Genomic DNA, 22,948 nt, shown 5'->3' with positions numbered 1-22,948 from the left:
TGCTGCCTATCCTCAGTGCCCAAAGTACCACAGGAGTGTAATGAACACAGGTCAATCCACATCCAGGCCATACCACTCACTATTTAATAAGACAAGAGAGAGACGAAAGCTCTGAGCTTTAGTTTCCTTAAGTGTAAAATAAAAACCTGAAAGGTCATGGGGGAGAATTAAGTAAAAATACTTCTAGAAACTGCCTGGCAGACAATAAGCAATGCCTTATTTATGTATAAAATGTCACTCTAGGTAAGTCACCCACAAAGGTAATTATGAGGCCTTCATATGCTTTGCAATTCTGCAAGAGATGTTTTGAAACTGCTTTTGTCTGTGTTAATGACTTGGTAATTGTTTTAAGGGTGGCCTGAAGACATATGGATTACACTAGGAACTGTCAACAGAGCCATTGAGCTGAGTGACTAATAATTTATACCAGCTCTTAAGATCACTGAAATGATTTTGACTGCTTCTCCTTGCTACAAGACTTGTAAATGGGAATAAAAGAAAGTACTGGATAAATGTTGCTGTGATAGTTCAAGGAGCTTGAGTTATAAAAACCTTCTCTAGAAGTCACTTGTAAACTGTAAGATGGTGAGCTGGATCTAAATGTTAATGACTTGAACAAACAGGTTGATCTCACCTCCTATTTATGATACAAATGAGCAGGTTTCCTGTAATGCTGTCTATGTTCCCTGTGACCCACTGGGGCTGTCGGCCTGGTGAAGTATTAAGCACAGGCTTTACCTTTTAAAGACCTGGAGTGTCAGGGAACCAGGAAACAGCTCTGGTTTGCTTTCTGGTTTACCCAACTATAGACTTTAGTTTTGCCTTCATGATACATAACATAAATGTTCATTTTTATGACCCATAAACAAACCAATACAATGAGGTCTTCTTTATTTTGGAAAATAATTCACTATATATAAAATATTCAGGAGTAGTTTTAGACAAAGAGGGATTTTATCACCATTTCTGATTTTAGGTCATATATCAGCATTCAAATTACTTAAGACCTCTTAGAAAGATCTCCGAATGTCACTCCTCTTACATTTAAGTCCAAAATATCCTAATTTACTAAAACCTATAGTACTTAGATCATCTTATGATGATTTTTAATGCTTATAATGAAAGAGAAAAGGAAGCTTTAAGATATTTCCTGGAAATACAGGGACACACTGTGCTAGCAGAGAGAACTCCCCTTCACAGGGTTAAGGAGAGGCCAGGCGGAAGGAGCTATAAGCAAGATGGGATATGGTTGTTTTCCTACTCTGTTAGAACAGTGAGCCCTTCTGCAAGAGGAAGGGCCTGTAAGAGAGCCTATATCCTGTGTTACGAGTTGGGAACACCCAGTACTGACAACTTTAATGGAATTAATTCCTGCTAGGATCAGCATGACTGACCCCATCTTTGGAAGCACCAACTTGCATGCCTCATACTCAGTGATGCTCAACCGATGTTTGCTAAATGAATAGGGGTAGAAGTACAGGGATGTGCTAGGACACCAGGGCAACCACATGGAAGCAGAAAGTGGAGGTAGAAACAGCCACTCAAGAATCTCCTGACCAAAAAGTAAAAAGAAAATATTACAGTCTACAGTAAATCACAATAATTGCATTTCAGTGTGAGAGGAGATGAAGAGGGGTAACAAGTGTGAATTAATTTAAGTATCACTCTCGGTCATACTCCTTTATTATCACTTAAAACAAGTGGTTAACACAGATAGAGCAAAGGTGATTCTTTAAATGCTTATGTATTAAATATATTAAATGTTCATGCCATCCCAGGCACTACATCAAGCATGTTAACACAGAAGTATCATTGAGTCTGAATGCAACTCTGTGAAATGGGTAGGAAATGTTTCTACTCAATACAGGGGTAAACTATGGTACAGAGAGGCGTAGGTAGTATCCTACTCAAGACTGCCGAGCTACAGATCATGGGTCTGACTCCAGAATAAGGTGGTCTTAACCATCATGTGATACAAGGATAAGAATACTCTTGTAAATGGGGTCAGTCTCTGAAGGCATCCACTACTGTGTAAGGCCAAGTTTCTTTTGGAAATTCACTTTGCTGTTCTTTGTGTATGTGTGTGTGTGTGTGTGTGTGTGTGTGTGTGCGTGCGCGCGTGCATGCGTGTGTGTGTGTGTGTGTGTATCCTCATGCACACATGCACACACACACACTCACATAGGTTTGTAGATTCAAATTTGTATAGTAGCACATATCACTATATTCTAGATCAGTAATGTATATGATAAACTGGATATATATACAAAATATCATTTTACCTTAGAACCACAGAATGGATGCTCATACTATGAGGGCACACAGGAGCTTACTTAGTCTGACTGAGGAGACAGCAGATTCATGTCCCCGTCTCATGTTTCCTCTAGGACATGTACATTGTTTAGGATGCAGTTGGAGATTCACCAATCTGCTGAGTTTGTAATCTGTAAATACATTATTTCTGGCCATGGAAAAAGGCTGAACTGAAAAAATGAACTGTCGAGATAGTGCACCTCCACTGCTTAGAGACTGGAATGTGTTTTCTTCCTCTTCTGTTATTCTCTGAGTTACTCATGCCTGAGACATATTGAGCTCTGAGCACGTTCCCATCGGTATGAACCACAATTAGCAGCCATACCAAGGGCAAGTTTTGTAGACCCAAATATTACTAATATTCCTCTCCCTTTTAGAGAGAAAAATCAGCTAGCCCAAATTATTATTATTATTTTTAATTACATCCCCTTCTGTATAAGTCTTATTTCTAAAAGTTCCTGTTTTTCCTGATTTTACATCTCAACAATTTACTTTTGTGTGAAACCACCCAATTATACCCCTGGAGCCAAGTGAAGGTCAAATCCTTCACACCCAGTAGTCTTGACAACCAACATTCCATTTAACAAGATTTCCAAATCCCAGACACGGGCTCTCTTACCGGAAACGTCTCCTCTATAAGTCACAGAATGAAGTGATCACACATACACACAAAAGAGATGGAGACAGGCTCTCTGGGAGTTTGCCGCATGTGGCTTGACCTGAATGTCAGGCACCTGGGGGTCCCCTCAGTGAAGGCCAGTGACCCTCTCTCCTGCATTGCACTTCTGTTCCCTACTGTCACCACCTCTGAATGGAACACCTCTTTTTTTTTTTTCCTAGAGGGAAGGGGCCAAAAGACCAGACTGCGATGTACCATCTCTTGGTTGCTATGACTGAGGCCATTAGAATGGCAGGCATTAAAAGACTGCACCTCAGTCCCCAGCTACAAAGCTTCAAGGTCACCGCATTCCACAGCTTCCCGTGGGTCTTTCATTCCCAGCCTCAGAGCTTCAATATCCTGGCGAGATCCCCTCGCATTATATTTCAGGGGGCTTAAATGCAAGCTCTCCCAGCAAGCCTGAGAGTATAATGGGGGTTTTAAAACATTCCTTTTACCTAGGGCTGGGATCCATTTCAAAAAGTTACCCAATAGGTTTTCTTTCAGGTGAGCTCATTGCTCTGACATTCCAAAATGACATTAGAAAATAAATCCTCTGATGACTATATTAATACAGTACCTGGGACACCGAGAGTTATGCTGGAAAACGTCTTAGATGTCTATAAATAAACCTTAAAAAAAAAAAACCCAGCAGGAGGAATGTGAGGAGCTAATGGAATTCAAAAGGCCTCATTGCTACCCCCTCAGAGTTGAAATCCACTCCGGGCCAACTATGGCAGTAGATATAAAAAGCCTGCCACAGGCTGGAGCCGGATACTGGGGCAATGGAATATTAATCTTTTTCTCCACAGAAAAGCCACAAAGTATGCTCCTTGGAAGATGGCCTCCGCTGCTTTAAAAAGTACACTAATTAAACATGTACAAGGTTAAAGTCTGGCAACATGCAAACAATTTAAGGATTAGTTCCCTCTTCACTTCAGGTAGAAGGAACTCTGCAGAGACAATGGTGAGATGTGGGTGTGGGGAGAAGGACTCCAGCTTTCTAAAGTGGCAGGAGCATGCATCAGGACTGAAGTGCCCTTCCTTTCTGCCTTCCTGGGAGCAGAGAGTAGAAAGTGCCCTTCATTCCTTAGACCACTGAACTGGCAATTCTTCTTCCCTTCTCTCAGCCTGGTGGTCCTGGCCGGTTGTCACAGCCCACACTGAGGGACTAGAGGAATCAGAAACCATTTGATCACATGAGGGAACTGGCCAAAGGAGGACTCAAGCCTCAGACACTCTGACTTGACTTTGGGTGTTTGAGCTGGTTGAATAAAAAACTCATTCAGACTTAGAAATAGTTTTACTACATTCAGAGTGGAGAGCAAAATTTCCAAATTTTTATACACAAACACTTGGATACAAACATAGCACATTGCTGCAGGTCAAAGCAGATGGGGTGAACGGAACATAGGAGGACATACAGGTTATTTTATTTTTGGTAGCAGAGATTGAACCCTGAGTCACATTACCAGTGCTTTTTATTTTTATTTTTTTATTTTAAGACAGGATCTCACTAAGTTGCTTAGGGCTTCACTAAGTTGCTGAGGCTGATTTTGAACTTGTGATCCTCCTGCCTCACCTCCCAAGCTGCTGGGATCATAGTGCATCACTGGTTCTTAGCTTATTGTTTTATTTTAAACCACATGTACTTTAGTCTTTAGCAGAGCCAGCAACACTAACATCTCCCAGCAGTCATAGCCAACAGGATGCTGAGGCTCCTAATGTGGGGTTTCCTTGGATGGAATTCAAGGGGCCCAAGAACTGTGATAAGAAAAAATTCCCAGCTGGATGGGGTGGTGCACACCTGTAATTCCAGTGGCTTGGGAGGCTGAGGCAGGAGGATCATGAGTTCAATACCAGCCTCAGCAACTGTGAGGTGCTAAGCAACTCAGTGAGACCCTGTGTCTAAATAAAATACAAAATAGGGCTGAGGATGTGGCCCAGTTGCCGCAGTCTGGCTGGGCACAAATCACGAGCCACTCAAGCAGGAACAAACTTTATTTCTGAACTCCACCAGCACACTCCCTGGGAACTCTCCCGAATGCCACCCACGCGGCTCCTCCAGGAACACACCACACACCAACCGGAACTCCTACCACTGGAACTTCACCAACCAACGCGAACTCTTCAGGAATCCCCAGGAGAGCTCAACCGGAACTCAACGGGAACTCTGCGAGAACTCAAAAGTCATCATCTTAATGGCTCCCTGGCGTCACCTCTCAACCACTACTTCTGGCAAAAATGCCATGTGTCATCCTGACTCGGCTGTGGCCCTCAACACCCAGTGGTTGAATGTCCCTGAGTTCGATCCCTGGTACCTGTCCCCCAAACCCCCAAAATTCTCTATTTTCATCAGTCTGTAAATGAAAGCATTTCCTTCAATTACAAATGTAGTCAACAAACCCATATGGTATTAGTACTATCTATGAATCATCAATAGAAATCATGATATTGTCACATTATTTAGACTTTTTGAAGATACAGATCTGTAATATGCATAATCATAGGATATAAATATTTTGGATTTCAAAGGGAATGTATATTTATTTGAAATTTCCTTTGAAATCCAATTTTCTCTTTAAACTCATTTAGAAGCATTCTGAGAGACTCGTAGCCTTCACCAGGTTGCTATGGGAGTCCATTTGGAGTTCCTGTACTAGAAGAAACTTGATAGCAGAATGGAGTCAGTCTCATTCCTGTCCCACCAAATTTCTTTCTGTTGCCCCAACATAGGAATGACATGGCACTAGCAAAAGAATCAGAAGGACCAAGTTGTGCTCCCTGACTTGCATGTACTTCGGCAAGTCAGCCTTCCTGCCATTCACTGGCAGGCAGCTATTCATGCTTACTTAGGATGTGCCAGGGGCTCTGATAATCACTTGGCAATGTTACTTCCTGTGATCCTTACAGCAACCTTCTGTGGGTGGTACTATTGTTTAATAAGATAAATTAAACCCCTGAACTGTTAAGGAACCCACCCACATTTCCACCCAGCTGGAAAATAGAATAAATGGGAAATGTCTCTAAAGCTCTTTGACTTCATATTCTGGAAAAAGTGGGATAATAGTTCGTACCCTAATTACGTCAAAGAGTTTTTCTGAAACTCAAATAAATATAATTTCAACTTAAACAGTACTTTCCACCTTCCAAGGCAAGTCACCACCAATATTCTAAAGTTACCATCATTATTGAAATTTTCAAGTATAGCAAAATTTTGTGTTTGGGAAATAACCAGTGAAAAGATAGGGTTCTAGCAAGGGGACTTTTGAATAACATTTCACGTAGAAGTGGCTCTATAATTACGGAATGGCTCACAGATTATATAAGGATCTATGTTAATGCTACATAAGGATGCAATCAAATTAATACTTGCTTGTTAGCGTTGTGCTGCGGGCTTGAAAAGTTTATTCTCCTAAATAAATGAAACATGGGCCCTTCAATCTGGTGCAGGCATTCAATTTACTTAGCATCTTTTAGCTCCTGCAAGGTCATACTAAAGGGATCATTCAGTTCATATGGCTAGGGGATGGATAACAAGTCCCAGACTAGAGTGGTCCAAATAAACAAGGCTTGATCAGCTGGTCAGAATGATAGACTCTGTTTCTTTCTTCAGCAGCTCTAGAACTTTCTATGCAGTATAGAGGACATTCTCCGGGAACATCTCAGGGTCCACTTACCTGACTAACAATGAAGAAGATAACAGTCATGGCAGCACAGGCCAAAGTGATGAGCATGAGGAACTTGAACCTAAAAATTAGCCCCTGTTAGAAAAAAGAGTAAGAGAGGTTTACTATCTCATCAATCCTTTTCTCAATATATAAATCCAAGAAAAGCTTTTTTATTAATATTGGGGATTGAATCCGGGGCACTCAACCATTGAGCCACATTCCCAGCCCTTTTTATATTTTGAGACAGGGTCTTGCTAAGTTGCTTAGGGCCTCACTAAGTTGCTGAGGCTGGCTTTGAACTCGTGATTCCCCCTGCCTCAGCTTCCTGAAGCACTGGGATTAAAGGCATGTACCACCACACCCAGCTAAGAAAATCTATTTTTAAAAACTCTGTAAAGCTGGTCACAGTGGTACACACTGGTAATCCTAGTGACTTGGGAAGCTGAGGCAGGAGGATTGTAAATTCAAGACCTTCCTATATAACTTAGGGAAGGCCTGTTACAAAATAAAAATTAAAAAGGGTCAGGGATATAGCTCAGTGGTATAGCACCCCCAAGTTCAATCCCTAGTGCTGCAAAAAAGAAAGAAAGAAAGAAAGAAAAAAGAACACTGTAAATCAAATCCCTAACAACAACAGTAAAATAATTTCACATATTAATATTTCTCGTGCCGAGGTGAATGTGGCTGAGAAATTTCTTGGGCCAAACACTTCCTATGTTCCTATCTTTCATGAGACAGTGACACCAGAGCCTGGGAAGTTATATTCACAGCACGTCATGAGGCTGCTAATTTCCCTGCTAAGCTGGTTATGCTTCTTTGCAAGGGTTCAAAGTTACCAAGTTCAAGTTTTCTGTGGCTGTAATAAAATTCTGCTCCAGTGAACAAAAAGAAATATGCATATTAATCAACATGAAGTGGATTTGGTTGAATTTCCTCACATGTCACTACAACTCTGGAGACAGGCAAAGCCTCAGACAGTACCCATGGTTTCCTGAGAGCAGGATTTGGGGGAACTTGTGTTTCAGGAAGAGAGATACCTATTAATCAGGGGCTCTTAGGTGCAGATCCACTACACAAGTAAGGCTAGGGATTCTGTGGTTTCTGTGCCTCCTTCACAGAGGCATTAGGCCTGTATTTCCGGCCACTTAGGTATGAACCCACAGTGTCCTTGAAAAATCAAGAATGCCTGCATTAGACATTTGAGGATGTTAAGCATTTCTCTCAAATGAGGAATATAATCTATAAACAGATTATTGAACTCTATCTGAGCATCTGCTGGATATTTTAGGGGAATGTGGATTCTGAGAGTCTGGGAAGCAGATTACTTGGGCTGAACCTATTTTAAGTTTAATTTTGGGCAAGGGAAAGTCTCACTCCAAGCCAAATCCCCATTTAATGACAGCTCACTTTCCCATCTAGTGTGCACCTACATTCCATCCAAAGTTGAAGAACCTGTCAAACAAGTGTACACCTTATTGAGGAAGGAACATATTCATACCATGAATACCTTCAAGATCTAGATAGCTGGTCAGGTGTCTCTCATAGTACATTTACCTCAGAGCAACATTTGTCTTGAGCTCCTACATGAGAATCTCAGTGTGTACTGCAGAGTGAAGCCTTTCACCCTTCAGGGCTGTGTATTTATGCATCAAACAGAGATGATATTGAGCAGAGAAAAGAGTACCAGGTCCTGAAGAAGCCAAGAGAGAGCTGCTCACCTCATAGTGTAGCCGCCGGACCTTGCTCATGGCTGGCAGACTGGACTGCTTCCCGCTGATGTTCCGGAACACCTGAAATACCATGAAGCACAGAAATAGGAAGTAGAGGCAGAGGCAGATCCCAGCCACAATGATGAAGGCCATCTGATGGTGTCCAGTAAAGGAAACAGCAGGTTCCTCACACTGAGGGGGCACAAGCACTGCCTCCTGGTCTATGGGTGATCCTCATTTTATTTCTGGGAATTTAGGGTATTTTAAGGGGGATAAAAATATTAAAATCTGGCATTCTAATGAGTGATACTGAGGTTTTCTGACACAACAGAGAGGGGAGTGTTCAGATGGCTTTCTAAGCCAAGTCAGAAGAGAAGGTGTGCCCTGTTTATTAAAAATGTAGAATCTAATCTAGACCTACTGAATCAGAACCTGCCTTGACAACCAGTTCTTCAGGAAATACTAATGCATCATGATTTGGAAAAACCCTAATAGAGTGGTATTAGTTACTACACACTAATCAGGTGAAAAGGCATATTAAAAGCACTGTACAAGGTCAAATGAAGATGCCCAGGTCCCACACTGGTTGTATGCTAGACTCCGACTTCCCAGCTAGGAAACCAAGTGTGAGCATGTTTGGAAGCCCCTGGGCTGTCCTTGGGCTTCTAAGAGTGAGACTGAGGTGTGCTACAACAGAGGGGAGGGAACAAGTAAGGGCAGGTACAGCAGCAATGGCTGCCAGGGCCCCGGGAGTAGGACTGAAGTCCTGAGGTCAAACCAGAGGAGTAGTACAGTTCACAATCTTCTGTCACCACAGAAAATCTTCTCAAATGGGATGAAACTGAAGGACAGGTGGTGAAGGTTGGGAATGGGGACAATATACTTTGAGACCCATTGGAGAGATTGAGACCTTCCATTAGAGCCAACCTGAGAACCACCAAGGCCTGGGGCTGCATGAGCTGGCTTGGAAGATGGGCGACCTGACTCCAGCTCCTCTCTACTGCACGCTCAAGCTGCCACTAATTTTCAATAATTTAACAAGCATGAACTCAGCATTCATATTTCACGAAATGGGTACACTTAATACAGATTCTCCTTTCCTATGACCGTAAGACCCTGGAATAAAGGGGTTGTGGTTATTTGCTACAAGACTCGAATTCTTATTTACTTTCCTAAACTTTCATCTTATCAAAATAAAAAGGTTACACTAGAGGACATTATAACTGTTCTGCACATCAAGCAGATAACATTTTTTGGTGACAAGGATGGTGATGGAAGGGTAGAGCTCAACTCTCCCATCCCTAAGGTAATGATACTACCAATTCAGTTTGTTCACAAAATCCTTGTGACACTAAAAGGCCCCAGGAGTAGAACTGAAGTCCTCAGGTCAAACCAGAGGTGTAGCACAGTTCACAATCTGTACAGTTGCCAGACAAAGCACATTAATGGGAATGTGGCAAAATATTACCCATCAATAAAGGGTACAATCCCAGCCTTTCTCCCCACTCCAGAGGAGAATCTTTTTTTTTCTTTCAGAGCACTAAACATATTATTATTCAGGAGATAAAATATTTAAATCCAGCATCCTTAAAGGGATAAGCTAAGACTGTCACTTCTGCTTCACGAAGATGACTCAGACAGTTTAAGTGAACCAACCAGAAGCCTCAGCACTCTTCTGGAACTAATCACCTTAGCCTTATCTCCACTCCGTCTCAGAAATGAAGAGCAGCAGCGTGGTGTGCCAGCACACCAAGGTCACTGTCAGAAGCCTTGCACACAAGCGACTTCAGAAACTAGCTCTCCCACAGGGGCCCAGAGATGAACCTCTGTGGCTCCAGGGAAAAGCGAGTCACGCTTCAGTCTGCAGTAAACAGTGAATAATAGATAATTTAGACAGGCTGCAGTAAGACCTGCTGCTCTGATCCCTTTGCCATGGGGACAGGCACAACCTTCTCCCTTGGCCTGCTCTTGCCAGGCTTGAAAGCAAGCGGTAATTCTTCTCATTATTTGCCTTAATTGTGCTGTTATCATTGGTCTGGGGATCAAAGCTCTGGCCAAGCACATATGAAGAGCATCAACTGAGCCTTGGAAAATGATCTTGGGGACCAGGCGGCTGTGGGAAGAAATAAAACCCTGAGCCCATCAAGGAAGGATACAGCCAGCTCTGTTCCAACATCTGTAGTCCAGATACTGTAGAAGGGATTCGTGAGTTGTACTCCTCTACAAAACAAAAACAAAAAACGAGGTGGAAAGGCAAGACAATTAATACAAAGGCAAGGTGGAACTCTTTTTAGTTTTGCAGCTGGAAGGGAAGGAGCTGAATTCAGACTTAGAAACCTCATAGAGAGCTTAAAGTGAAACAGTCTAGTGGAATATAATCAGCACAAACATTTTGTAACTCTAAACCTGTGACAGTCCCAGTGCTTTGTTTGGTGGGGGGATACTAGGGATTTGGTACCACCCAGGGGCACTTAAATACTGAGCCACATTCTTAGCCCTTTTAGACAGGGTCTTGCTGAGTTGCTTAGGCCCTTGCTAAGTTGCTGAAGCTGGCTTTGAACTCATGAGCCTCCTGCCTCAGTCTCCTGGGCTGCTGGAATTACAGGCTTGTGCCACCAAGTCTGGCTCTAGTCCCAGTCTTTCTCTGGGATGTGAATATGTACAATGCTTTCACCCCAGAGGCTCCTCACCACCCTTCTCCCTTTCAAACATTCCTCTTAAAGATGGAGGTGGTCACAGGGATGCACATTCAGCTGAGTCCCACAGGTACCCACTCACCTCTCACACATGTCAAATATGAAGAGGCAGAAAGAGCCAACGGCGATTGGTCCAACTTGCTTCCAATACCCTGCAATGTGATTCCGCTCATGCTGATCCTGAGGGAAAGCAAATTAAGAAAGGAGATAAAGACTGGAGGAGAGCAAAGCCATTCTACAGGTGAGCCAGTCTTTCAGGACAGTCTTGCTGACCACCTGTTGTGCATCCAGAGCCTTGCTAGGGTCCAGGCATTGGAGAATCAAAACCTGTGTTCTGCAGGGCCTTGCTTCTGTTGGGGAGGCTGGCACAGGAACAGACATTATGCAGCCCAGCCAGGAGGGCTCTGGTGGTAATAAGAAAGAACATGTGCTCTGGGAGCACAGAGAAAGGCCTCGGGCCCTGGCAAGGGGGAACTTCTGTGGTCCAACAAAAGAACTCTTGGAATTAAATTCCTCTGTGACTAAAAACCTGTGTTATGAAGGAGGAGCACTCCCTGGAGGACAAAAGAAAAACATAAAGGCATTGAATTGGTTGAGGGAAGAGATCTCTTATGGTTAGAAAACAAGACATATTTTTTTTCTCTGTCTTCATTAACACCAAGCATGAGTTCTCTTGACAGATACACCAAGACACTCAAAGAAAGAAAATGGGGGAGGGGGATGATGAATGAGAAAAATAGAGCAAGGCAAGACATATCTCAGTCTGCACGCTGGGACAAAGAGGGGGCATCTACCCCAGAGCAGCTCATTCTAGAGTGCACCCAGCACTGCCCCCTAGGGTGAGCTCTTGTGTGGAGTCTGGCCAGGACAATGATCTCCCTCTCTTCTCACACTGCTCTCCCAAAGGGCAACACGCTTCAGAGGGTTGATTTTTATGATCAAAACTTAATGGAACCTCAAAGTATCTCCTGTACAGGGACACCTGGGTACTGACTCCAGGAGGGGGTCCAACTGGCATATGTATGCCTTAGCCACAAGGTAAGGAAGGCACCATTCCTATTTTTATTCATGGTACCTCAATCCCTCTTGAAATATGATTTGACGTCTGTGCAAGGAGGTCAGTATTGCTGGGTAACAGGGGTCACTAGGTCACCTGGACCAACTGCCAGCTGGAGAAAGTCAGGCCCACATTCTTTAGTGGTTAATCTGTTCCTGGGGACAGGACAGGCACAGCTGAGACCAGAGGATGAGAAACAATACTAATCTTAGAATCTGCATGTTTTCTCCTAAGGTACTCCTATTATCCCACTTAAGTCTTATAGAAACCTAGGCAGTAGTAGACCTTGAAATCCCATTTTATAGAAGGGGAACCTGAGATTCCATGACTTGCCAAGGCCACTCGCCAGTCACAAGGTGAAGCAGGAATGTGACCCACAGCGTGGACTCCACAGCTCCTACCTGCAACCACTACCTTATTCTGTCACAGTGGACCAGAGGCTGGGAGGTGGCTGCCAGCTCAGGATCCCACAAAGCCACCATGGCACAGATGTCTGTCCCTTCCTGGGGCAGGGGGCAGGGGGCACTCTTACCATCATGTGCTCGCCACAGAAGATGATCCAGAAGGAGAGAAGCATGGCGTAGAAGATGCCCTGTCGGATGTCACCAAACAAGAGCATCCAGGTCCAGTCAAACCCAATGGAAAACCACTCCACTGGGATATTGATGAAGGTCATGGAAATCCCCAGGGCAAAGATGACTCTGATGGCAAGAGAGTGCCGGAAAAGCCAGGTTATTCATGGAGGAGGCCAATTTTTAAAAATCTGAAGCTAGTTTTGAGAAGATTTTATATAAAAGTAACTAAAATGCTGCTTATTGGGATGGAAGCCATAGGATGGGTTTCCCAACTCCTCATCCCCAGTCTCCACACTGGACGCAAATGTCCTAAATGGCACTCTGAGAGTCCAAAGGGCCACCCCAGCCTCTCTAGCTCACGGAACCTATCCCCGAACACCCACACTTTATTTTACTACCCACCAGGTTAAGAGTCTCCTATAACATTTTTTACCCCTTTGTGTTCTTGAACGGGCCTCATCGACTAACTCCTCTTACCTATTTGGGATATCATTTACCCTGATCATCAAGAACATGCAGGATTGTGATCTCCTCGGCAATGATGGATTATGTAGCATATCTGTTTCAATAATAAATGACCCCAGACACATAGGAGACATAAATTATTTGGGCTGCTTGGTTAGACTTAATTTTGCTGTTCCTCATCACTCTATTATCTTCCATTTCCCTATTAAAATGTCATCCTTATGTCACTGATTTATTCACACTTTATTCGTGCCCACGAAATATATACATAGTTATTATGGACTGGGCATGGTGTTAGGGCTGCTGATACATTGAATAAGAATCTTTTTCTTGTTTTTAAACTCATGGAGATGCATTCAGAGGTGGAGCCAGAAAAAGAGGCAACTGAAACTGAGTATGGTAAGCAACATGGTAGCAGTCAAAACTGCTGCCAGGACTTGTCTCTCAGGCAGAGACCGAAATTGGGTCAACAGTGATTTGAGATGAGGGAGGTGGAAAAGGTGAGGCCGGGGGCAGAAGCTGGGTGGAGAAACAGAGGCCTGGAGGAGCTGAAGTATCCGAGGATCTCCACATAGCCCATCTCAGTCAATAACTAGACACCGAGATCAGAGAAATAAAGAAGGATGAGCTCATGAAGCTACTTGCACACCTCATTAGAGATTTGGAAATTTATCTTGAAGAGGCCAGGAACTCAACCAAAAGTTTCAACAACAGAGTGACATGATTCATTAATTCAATACAATCTTATTAACCTCCTATGTTCCGGTCTTTACTCTGGGAACTGAGAATATAGTAGTGAGAAAAATTAGCAAGGATCCAGCTCTCATGATACTTGCATTCAGATGGGGTGAAGCAGGGAATATGGGAAGAAGAATGTAAATAAATGACAAATGTGCATTATGAAGAAAAATAAAACTAGATAACAGAACAGAAAGTGATGAAGGTGAGATTTTATATAAGGGAGACAAGAGAAAGCCTCTAAGATAAGAAACATCAGAGCAGGGCATGTGGAAAGAAGGAATTGAGCCACAAAAATACCTGGGGAAGGGTATTTCATTCAGATAAAGGGAACAGTAAGTGCAAAGGCCCTGGGGTGAGATCAAGCCAGGCATATTTGAGCACCATCAAGAGGACTAGAAAAAATAGGTGGTAAGATCAGAGGTGGTGAGAGACCAGAACTTTAAGGAATTTATAACCAGGGCAAAGGAGATGAAAAGCCAGCGGAGAGCTTTGAGAAGAGGAGTGATATGATCTGATTAACACCTAAAAGGGAGCCCTAAGGTTGCTGTGTGAATAGATTATAGGGAGGAAAAGGTTGGAAGCAAGGAGAACAGTCAAGAATGAGATTTCCAATATCCAGATGTGAAGTCATGGCAGGTTAGTCCAATTTCAATGGTGGTAGAAGACATGGTGAGGTTTCCCAGTGGGCTGATATGGAATGTGAAAAAAATAAAAGAGAATAGAGGGTGATTCCTCCCATTTTGCTTGAGGGACTGAAAGAATTGAGTTGCCATTTACTAAAATGGGAAGAGTCGTGTTTGAAATAGGAGGAAATCAAATGTTGTTCTTCCATACATGTTACATCTTCAATGCAAGTGAAGATGGCTAAATCGATACCTGGGATATTTGGGTCTACCTTCAAGAGAGTCTGAGGTTGAAGACATAAATGAAGAGTTGGAGGGTCGATGAATTTTAAGACCATGAGATTAGATGAGATCACCTGGGGAAGAAGCTAGTGAAGGGAAGAGTCCAAGAGTTTGGAAAGATGGGAGGAAATAGTAATGGAGACCAGGTGACAGCTGACAAAGCACAGCAGCTAAGAGAAGGGTGGAGGAGGCTGGGTGAAGGGAGTGATCCACCATGTCAAATGCTGGTGATCAGTCAAGGACAGTGAGGATTGAAAAATGACATTTGGATTTTTTTTTTTTTTGATTAAACTCAGGAGCACTTAATCACTGAGCCACAAACCAGGACCTTTTTTAAAAAACATATTTTATTTAGAGACAGGGTCCCACTGAGTTGCTTAGGGTCTCACTAAATTCCTGAGGCTGACTTTGAACTCAGGATCCCCCTGTCTCAGCCTCCCCGAGCTGCTGGGATGACAGTCATGCACCATGGCACGTGGCATGACCTTTGGATTTGTAATATGGGGATCACTAATGATCCAAAGAAAAGCAGTTTGCATGAAGTGGTGAGAACAAATCCAGACTGAAATGGGCTCATTCCAGAAAAGTAGAAGCAATATATGGACAAGAAAGTTGAGGATTCCTGATTTAGAGAGGAGCCAAAAAATGGTATGGTGGCTTCAGAGTAAAGTGGGGAAAGATAGAGTTTTGTCAAAGAATGGGAGATGGCAGAGCATGTTTTTATATTAATGGAAATGGAAGAGAGAAAGGAATACATCTGCAAGAGCATCACATTACTGTGGAGGACAGGGGTTTGGCGTAGGAGCCTAGCAGCTCCTCCATATGAAAGAGAGAGGTATCTGATTCTGGTCACAGGAATGAAGAGCAAAGACAGAAATGTGAGAAAGGTAGAGCCCTTAGGATTTAATACTTTGCATTTTCAATGTGAAAGAGCAAATGGAGCCCAGGATGACTAATGTTTAAATCACTCTCCCCACAGCGGCTGCCTGACCTGGGCCCCAGTGAGAACTGCAGCCTGGAAATCTCGGGAAGCCAGTGTTCCTTAAAAGTGTTCAGCTCTTACTTTTCCAGAAGCACTGGGGGTCTGGACATCATGGTGATCCTCCTCCAATACCACACCATGATGATGAAGATGCTGGGCGTCAGAAAGGTCTTCATGGCGAACCACACCTTGGTGAAGCCTCCATTTTGGTGGATTCCCTAGACAAGACCGATTTTAAAGGTGAATATATCTTAGTTCTCTCTCTCTCTCTCTCTCTCTCTCTCTCTCTCTCTCTCTCTCTCTCTCTCTCTTTTACCATCAAATACATTTTGGGGACAGATGAGTGGAAAGTTTTTCTGCTGAACTTTCAAGATCAAAAGTATTCATATTCACAGCATGTACTGCCCTCCTAACCCTCTGACCCCTCCTCAAGTATTGTAGAACTATATACTAAAAAGGATAAAAATGGGCCACGCTCTGCTGAGGGAATGATTAAGAATCATTTCATTGAAATGTTGGAGATATCCCACATGTCCAATAAGTTGAGATTGATAAAAATGCATTCAGATAAATCTCTGCAATGGAATGTTAAGCAGTATTGCAAAGTAGATTTATACTATATTCACAATATACTATTAAATGAAGAGGAAAAAAAGCAAGAAACAAGTCAGTTAAGTGTGATCTCACTCTTTTACAAGGGAATGATTTACATAAAATGTGCTCTATGTGTGTGAGTGGGGGAGTGTACATAGACGAGACAAACTTGAAGGAAATACATCAAAACCTCATAGTGATTATTTCTCCAGATGGTGGGATATTATAGGTGATTATTATGAACTTCTGTGTCCTGTACTCTGATTTCTACATTAGATATGTATCTCTTTTATAACAGTTTTAGGTTTTTTTTTTTTTTAAATGTTCTCCTTGCTCCAGGTGCTACTATTTCCATGATTAAACACATAAACTGGAAAAGAACCTAAAACACCACTTGGGCTCGCAACATGAGACATGTTAATTTTTTTTTCTTTTTTGCTTTTATCTTGGTGTCGTTCAATATGCAATCACGATCATATCATCGTGATTTTATAACCATTATAATGATCTTGAGTGATCTGAAGCCCACTTAAAACCCTAAGTGAGCAGAATAATTGCATTGTTTTCCATTTCTGTAATCTCTCACACAAATCAATTTACTTCATGATCTCTGCCATTACAGGTATGCTATTATTTCCATTTCTCAGATGAGACAACAGAGACAAGTGCAGTGTAGAGATGCCAAGAGTGAGATGGAGTTCCCTACACACACACACACACACACACACACACACACACACACACAAGAATTGGTGGTGTTCTTGGCCAGTGTTTTAGTGCCCCACCTGTTGGATCAATTACATTCACTCACCACCAACCGAATATCCTTTATCTCTCCAATCCCGACGTTGATTTTCTTCTTCTCATTCACAGGTAGCCGGATGTTTAGGAGGTAATACTTGTGAGCCACAGACCCGATTTCCATGAATGGCAAGACGTCACACTCATAGTACCGGCCCTCATGCTCTGGGGTCTGAGGAAGAGCACAGGGTTTGAGGCAGGTCATTAGTTCCAAAGGACTGTGTCTGAATTCTCATACATGGGCCTGGCATCACCAATTTTAAAAAGCACATTAGCAGGGAACACTGGAGTCAAGGTTTCTACCCAGCTACCCCCACCTCAAAAATAAATACATTTATGGTAGAACCAAACACTTCAGGTAAAAAGCAGCGAACTCTCTCTTCACACCTTTCTCAGCTCTTCAATCCTTGGTAGAGTCTCGCATCAGATCACTCTGAGGGTCTACCAAAGGCTAAGAGAGCTTTTCATTTGTGCCACATCACGGGAGACCTCTGAGGCTCTGTGGGACAGTCCACTCTTTAAACATTCTGGAAGAAGCCCTTGATGAAGTCCATTACACTCTTTATGATGGCTGATTATTTTTATGGTGAAGTACAAGAAGCTGAAAATATCTTTTTTTTTTTTTTATTGATCTGACAGGAAAAGAAGTAACCCAAAGAGCTTGTGGGATTTGGGGAAGACAGAAAGTCTAGAAAGGTAATAATGAGATTAGTTTGCTGTGATGGCCACTCAGAATTTCCTCCCTCCCAAGCTTCCTGACAGACTAAGAGGCAAGATGGTGGAAGGGAGCTGAAATTTTAAAAAGAAAATAAGTCTGGTTTCTGGAAAAGACTTCTTGGATTTTCTGGGCAGCAATTTAAGAGAGGACTGCATGGCACACGGTGTTGGGATTTCAGGAACAGGGCACAGCTTGCTTTTGAAAACTAAATTCTGCGCTACCTCTCCAGGCTCCTGGCTACGTGTGCCTGGAGAGAAGGGGGAGTAGGGGTCAAACGTGGGTGTGTAAAGGCAGGAGCTTCCGCAGGCAGGGACTGTCCCCTGGGTAAGGCAGAAGAAAGTCTGCCATCAACACTGGATTTATGTGCCAGCTTCCGTGTTTGCTTAGCACTTCCTGATCAAGGAAGTGCTACAGGGGAGACCTACTTTGTCATTCCTAAACCTGAGTTAATTCACAGGACCTCCAAAATCTGTCATAAAATTTCAGAGCAAAAGATCCACTTGAAAGTCAGAAGGAAGAAGATAGTAAGGAGTCTATAATCAGGCATGTGAAGGGCTCTGCCCTTCTGTGATCTTGATGGGTTCCTCACCAGACAGTCAGAACTTAGAGCACAAGAAACAGGCAGGGACACAGGCCACTCGTGGCCCATGTGGAGGGACAGCAGGCAAATCCCTGTTTTAAATGCTTCTTCTTCCCTTCTCCACCCAATGCAGACATCACTAATCATTCATGATAATCAAACTTCTAAGGTGTGGGAGACTCTTATTAGACACTATCAATTGATTTAAGTTGACAGATGAGATTAAGGAAAAAAATACAATAACTAAGTTTTGTGGAAAGAATTTTGCTTCTATTTCAAACTTTGGATGTAGGTTGGATAATTCTCTCTACATAGATGGTATTTCCCTCCCCACTAAGGCTTTCTCGAATACTTACAAATCAGGCAAGAATCAGGGCTCTGTTGGAACTACTAAAAATACATTATGGGCTCTAATTCAGCCTTAGATTAAGCTGCATTAAGGAAGCTGATTACCCTCTGTGGTAACAGCAAGAGGACAGTTTTCTGATGTGTCTCCAGTCAGGGTCTTATTTTATTTATAGAAATTAAGAATTTGAGGAGGAAGGTAACAAAACATATTTAGTATAATACCATTTGATGTGTGTCTTGCCCATAGTCTCCATTGGGCTGAGGACCCAGGGCTTTCAAGCCCAGTCACGCCATGTTGCCGCCTCTGGTTCTGATGGGGAAGACACTTGAGTGTGGCAGAAATAAAAAAAAAAAATGCCTGCCTTGGTGAGACCCAAATGCAGGTACTGTGCTCTGATGGGGACAGTGCTAAGCTGTAGGCCAGGGGGCTCCAATTCTAGTCCCGACCTTATCCCTGGCTGGGTACCCTGGGACACCCCACCTCATTTGGCTTCACTTTTCTCCAGGTAAAGCAAGAGATTCAAATAAGATGATCTCTGGGGTCACTGATTCCCTGCTGAGGGTCTCTGGGTATCAGTAATTCCCTGTTAACACAGAGAGTGCAACATTACCACCCATGAGACAAATTTACTCAAGTTCAGTCAGACCATAACATCTGGGCTTCTGGGAGCTAGTCTGCCTACCTATATTGGAGACAGATTCACTGTGTCCTGTTAGGGCTTTTCTTTCCACACTGAAGTTCTGTTTCTGCCAGTATTTAGGGCACTTAAGAAAAAAAAAGATTCCTCTTTCTCCCTCTCCCTCTCCTTCCTCTACCTCTTCAGTTCTCCCCTAGCTCCAGCATGAGACTGGCTAATTAGGACAAATTACAGCAGGTGGAAACTTGACTCTTTTTTTTTTTTTTAAAACTTCACAATCCACAAGGGACTGAAAAGCTTTCAAGCAATTTCTCATTTAATCTTCAGACTCAAGACTAAATTTCACTGCAATCAAAAAGCATGGATTTGATGATTCATTTCCTTCACACCTTTCAAGGTTTAATATCTTTCTCGAAAGGGATCAACACAGCCTAAAGATAATTAAGCAACTGTCATTAAGAAGCGGTAGCAGGGAAACACCCCTCCCCCCTCCCAGTGTGTAAGGAAAGTGAGAAATGACATTTCCCTTTTCTGAGGATGAAATTCCATATCCAAAGCCCTCTGGCTTATATTCAACCTGTCTCTCCTCGGAAAGATGCAATCAACTTGCAAGGACAGTGAGAAAGGTTTTAATTAATTTCCTCCATTGCACACAAAGATCCAAAAATTTTAGCTATTCCTCTTGCTAGCTTCCTCTAGGTTCTCTCTCATCATCTTTTACCTATCAATTGCCCCCAGGGCATTTTCAGAACAATTCCAGATGGCTGGTTTTTTTTGTGTGTGTGGGATCTCCATATTTGGTGTTTAGCAGAGTCCTTGGTCCTATTACCTGAGATTTTGATTCAGGAGATGCTATACTCTGACTGATCCTTCTAACACTCAAGCTGAAATTTAATTGTTGTAGGATGTTTGGGAGGTAATTAGGTCTACAGGGCTCTATCCTCATGCATGGGTCAATTGTGAGAGTGGGTTAGGTATTAGATTTGTCCTCTCGTTTTGGGCCCATTTTACCCCCTCTCTGTATCTCACATATGTTTAGCTGTCTTCTACCATATTTTGGTGCAGCACAAAAGACTTTGCCAGACATCTGTGCCATGCCCATGGACTTCCCAGCCTCCAGAACTGTGAGTCAAATAAACTCCTCTTATTCATAATTTACCCAGTCTGTGTTATGCTCTGCTATTAGCAGAAAATGCCCTCAAACAGTAGTTTTGATGTGTGGCCTGGGAATCTACATTTCTGACAGGCTTGCACTTGATATGGATACTGTTGGTACTCAATTGGCACTGTGTGTAATTCTAGTCTATTAAGCTTGGAGGAGGACGACTTTGTAAAAAGCAAAGTTAGGAAAGGCCACTGTTAGGAAAGGAGAAGGATTAAAAGATTAAAAGTGGAGGAGGTATTTATAAAGCTATCCAAGTCTTTCAGGAGCAGCTGATTTGAAGATTTCAAGTGAGAAAAGACATAACCAAGAATGTGCTTCAGTGCTGAGTTTGGCCTCTGCTGTGCTTCATGCACAAAGAAAAGGTCAACATTGTTCACCTGAGGAGACATCAGAGTTCATTGGGCTGTTGATGCCCTTGAGGAATAAGAGTAAGGGTAACTCTTTGTGGAGACTTTCAAAAGTGAGAGGGTGGGGGAGAAGGAGACCTCAGGGCAGCACTTGACATTTGAAAAGGTCCCCAGCTAATTCTACTTTGGTCCTTAAACCATTGAGTCCCACTGTCCTTTGGTGCTTACTGACTCAATACCTGATAAGGAATCTAAGATCTTTGTCCACAAGAAAAGGTCTCCCTACTCTCCATGTAGGACAATAATTTCTTTCCATGAGTGGTTGGATTTTTCTGGAAGTACTAGAGAAGGGGGATTCGTAAAGAAGGGTCAGATGACCAGGAGTTCTTAATGAAACTGAATTTACCCCCTTGGGTCCTTTGTCTGTGGTGTCCTATGGGACTGTTGATCTTCATACCTGCACATTAGCTGTGGTGGCACACAGGTGTATAAAAAAACTATGTGGCAGACACCAGTACTGTTGCAATATGAACAGAATATCACCCCCTGAAATAATTGAGCCACATTCTTCAAACCCTTTCAGCTATGTTCCAAAGAACCAGTTGTTTTATGGAAGTATTTCTGGGAAACAACTAAAGCCTTTCAAACAGACATTCCTTCTGTTCTTTTCTCCTTTGTAAGGACATGAAATATCTACATTGCCCTTCTCTCTAAAAGAAAAAAAGACTAACAGTTAACCTTTGTGGCTCAAGCTTGCTAAAAAAAATGATGGACACATCTGTGTCGTGTAAGCAAATATTTCCCTATACTTGGAGACTGAAGAGAAAGAAACTCCATCAACTTAGACATCAAGGTGTCTTACCTTGGGGGAGGTGAAGGTACATTTGAGTTTCCGCGGCACTCTCTCATGGGCCATTTCAGTCCATTCAGCAAACATGTCATCGCGGTATGCCAGGGACACATCCATGGAAACTTCTGCATTTTCTCCTACAAGTGAAAGGATGCACAATTCAGAAATGGCTTTTGGAAGAATAGTTTGAAAACACTTAAAAAAAAATTCTTACAGGCTCTGCCATGAAAACTGACAAGACCAAAGAGCTATGTTAGGTTCCTATCAAATTCCAAAACTGAAGACCTAAAAGTCATAGGATTAAATTCTAAGTAGGATTTTGTGTCCCCTCCCATAACCACTCTTCCAAAGTCAAGAGCTGCCACTTAAATGCTTCTAGAGAAAGGGGCCTCAGGCCTTCTGAGACAGTTCCAATAGTGAGATTATGACTCACAGTCAGAATTCATCCTTCTGTAACTTGTACTACTAGGGCTAAGTCTGCTCCTAGGAGCCATATGGAAGGTGAGGTTCTTCCTTCTTCCATAAAGAGTGCCTTAGGTATTTGAAACCCACACCTCATCTGCCTGTGTTTTCTCTCCTCTCTGAAAAACATGACCAAGATTTTCAATCACCCTGCTTTGGTTTGCGTGTGGGTTGAGTACGTCCCCCAAAGAACACCTGGTGTGACAGTGCTGAGGCGGTGGGGCCTTAAAGAGGTGGGGCCTAGAGGAAGGTTGTTAGGTCAGGGGGGCTTCACCCTCAAGAATGGATTAATGTTGGTCTTACAGAGTGGTTTAAGTCTTGCAGAAGTTTTAGTTCCCTTGAGAACGAGTTGTTATAAAAAGGAGGGCCTGGGCCCTCCCCAGCCTCTTGATTCCTGACTCATCAAGGGATCTCCTCTTGCACGTACTCTCCCACCCCATGGTGACATGCTGACAGCCCCATCTCGTCATGTAGGCAGAGTCTCTCACCAGAGGCTGAACAGGTGGGGCCAATCAACCTTGAACTTCCAAAACTGTGAGTCAAATAAACCTCTTGCTTTATTTGTTATAGCAACAGAAAAGGGACGGAGACCCACTCTGAGCCATGTCTTATGTCCTTTCAGTGCTCTCCTCTGGACACACATTGGTCTGAAAGGTCCTTATTAAAACTATAC

The 22,948-nt window shown here is 42.9% G+C and overlaps 1 protein-coding gene across 1 annotated transcript in view; it reads right to left on the bottom strand.

The window, feature by feature from the left end:
• The window catches only part of WLS (Wnt ligand secretion mediator), a 104,838-nt gene that overhangs the window by 20,184 nt on the left and 61,706 nt on the right, over window positions 1-22,948 (bottom strand). The window contains exons 3-10 of the mRNA XM_081306155.1: window positions 21,826-21,950; window positions 17,178-17,339; window positions 15,854-15,990; window positions 12,637-12,805; window positions 11,130-11,227; window positions 10,508-10,571; window positions 8,361-8,504; window positions 6,652-6,735 (exon numbers count right to left, since the gene is read on the bottom strand). Of these exons, the coding sequence (XP_081162281.1) occupies window positions 6,652-6,735; window positions 8,361-8,504; window positions 10,508-10,571; window positions 11,130-11,227; window positions 12,637-12,805; window positions 15,854-15,990; window positions 17,178-17,339; window positions 21,826-21,950 (983 nt within the window). The remainder of the gene's footprint in view (window positions 1-6,651; window positions 6,736-8,360; window positions 8,505-10,507; window positions 10,572-11,129; window positions 11,228-12,636; window positions 12,806-15,853; window positions 15,991-17,177; window positions 17,340-21,825; window positions 21,951-22,948) is intronic.

This window comes from Spermophilus citellus, assembly GCF_964194105.1.
Source record: "Spermophilus citellus genome assembly, chromosome: 9".
Lineage (NCBI taxonomy): Eukaryota > Metazoa > Chordata > Mammalia > Rodentia > Sciuridae > Spermophilus > Spermophilus citellus.
Note: the sequence above shows the minus strand (reverse complement) of the source record. Positions and strands in the feature narration are given on the sequence as shown.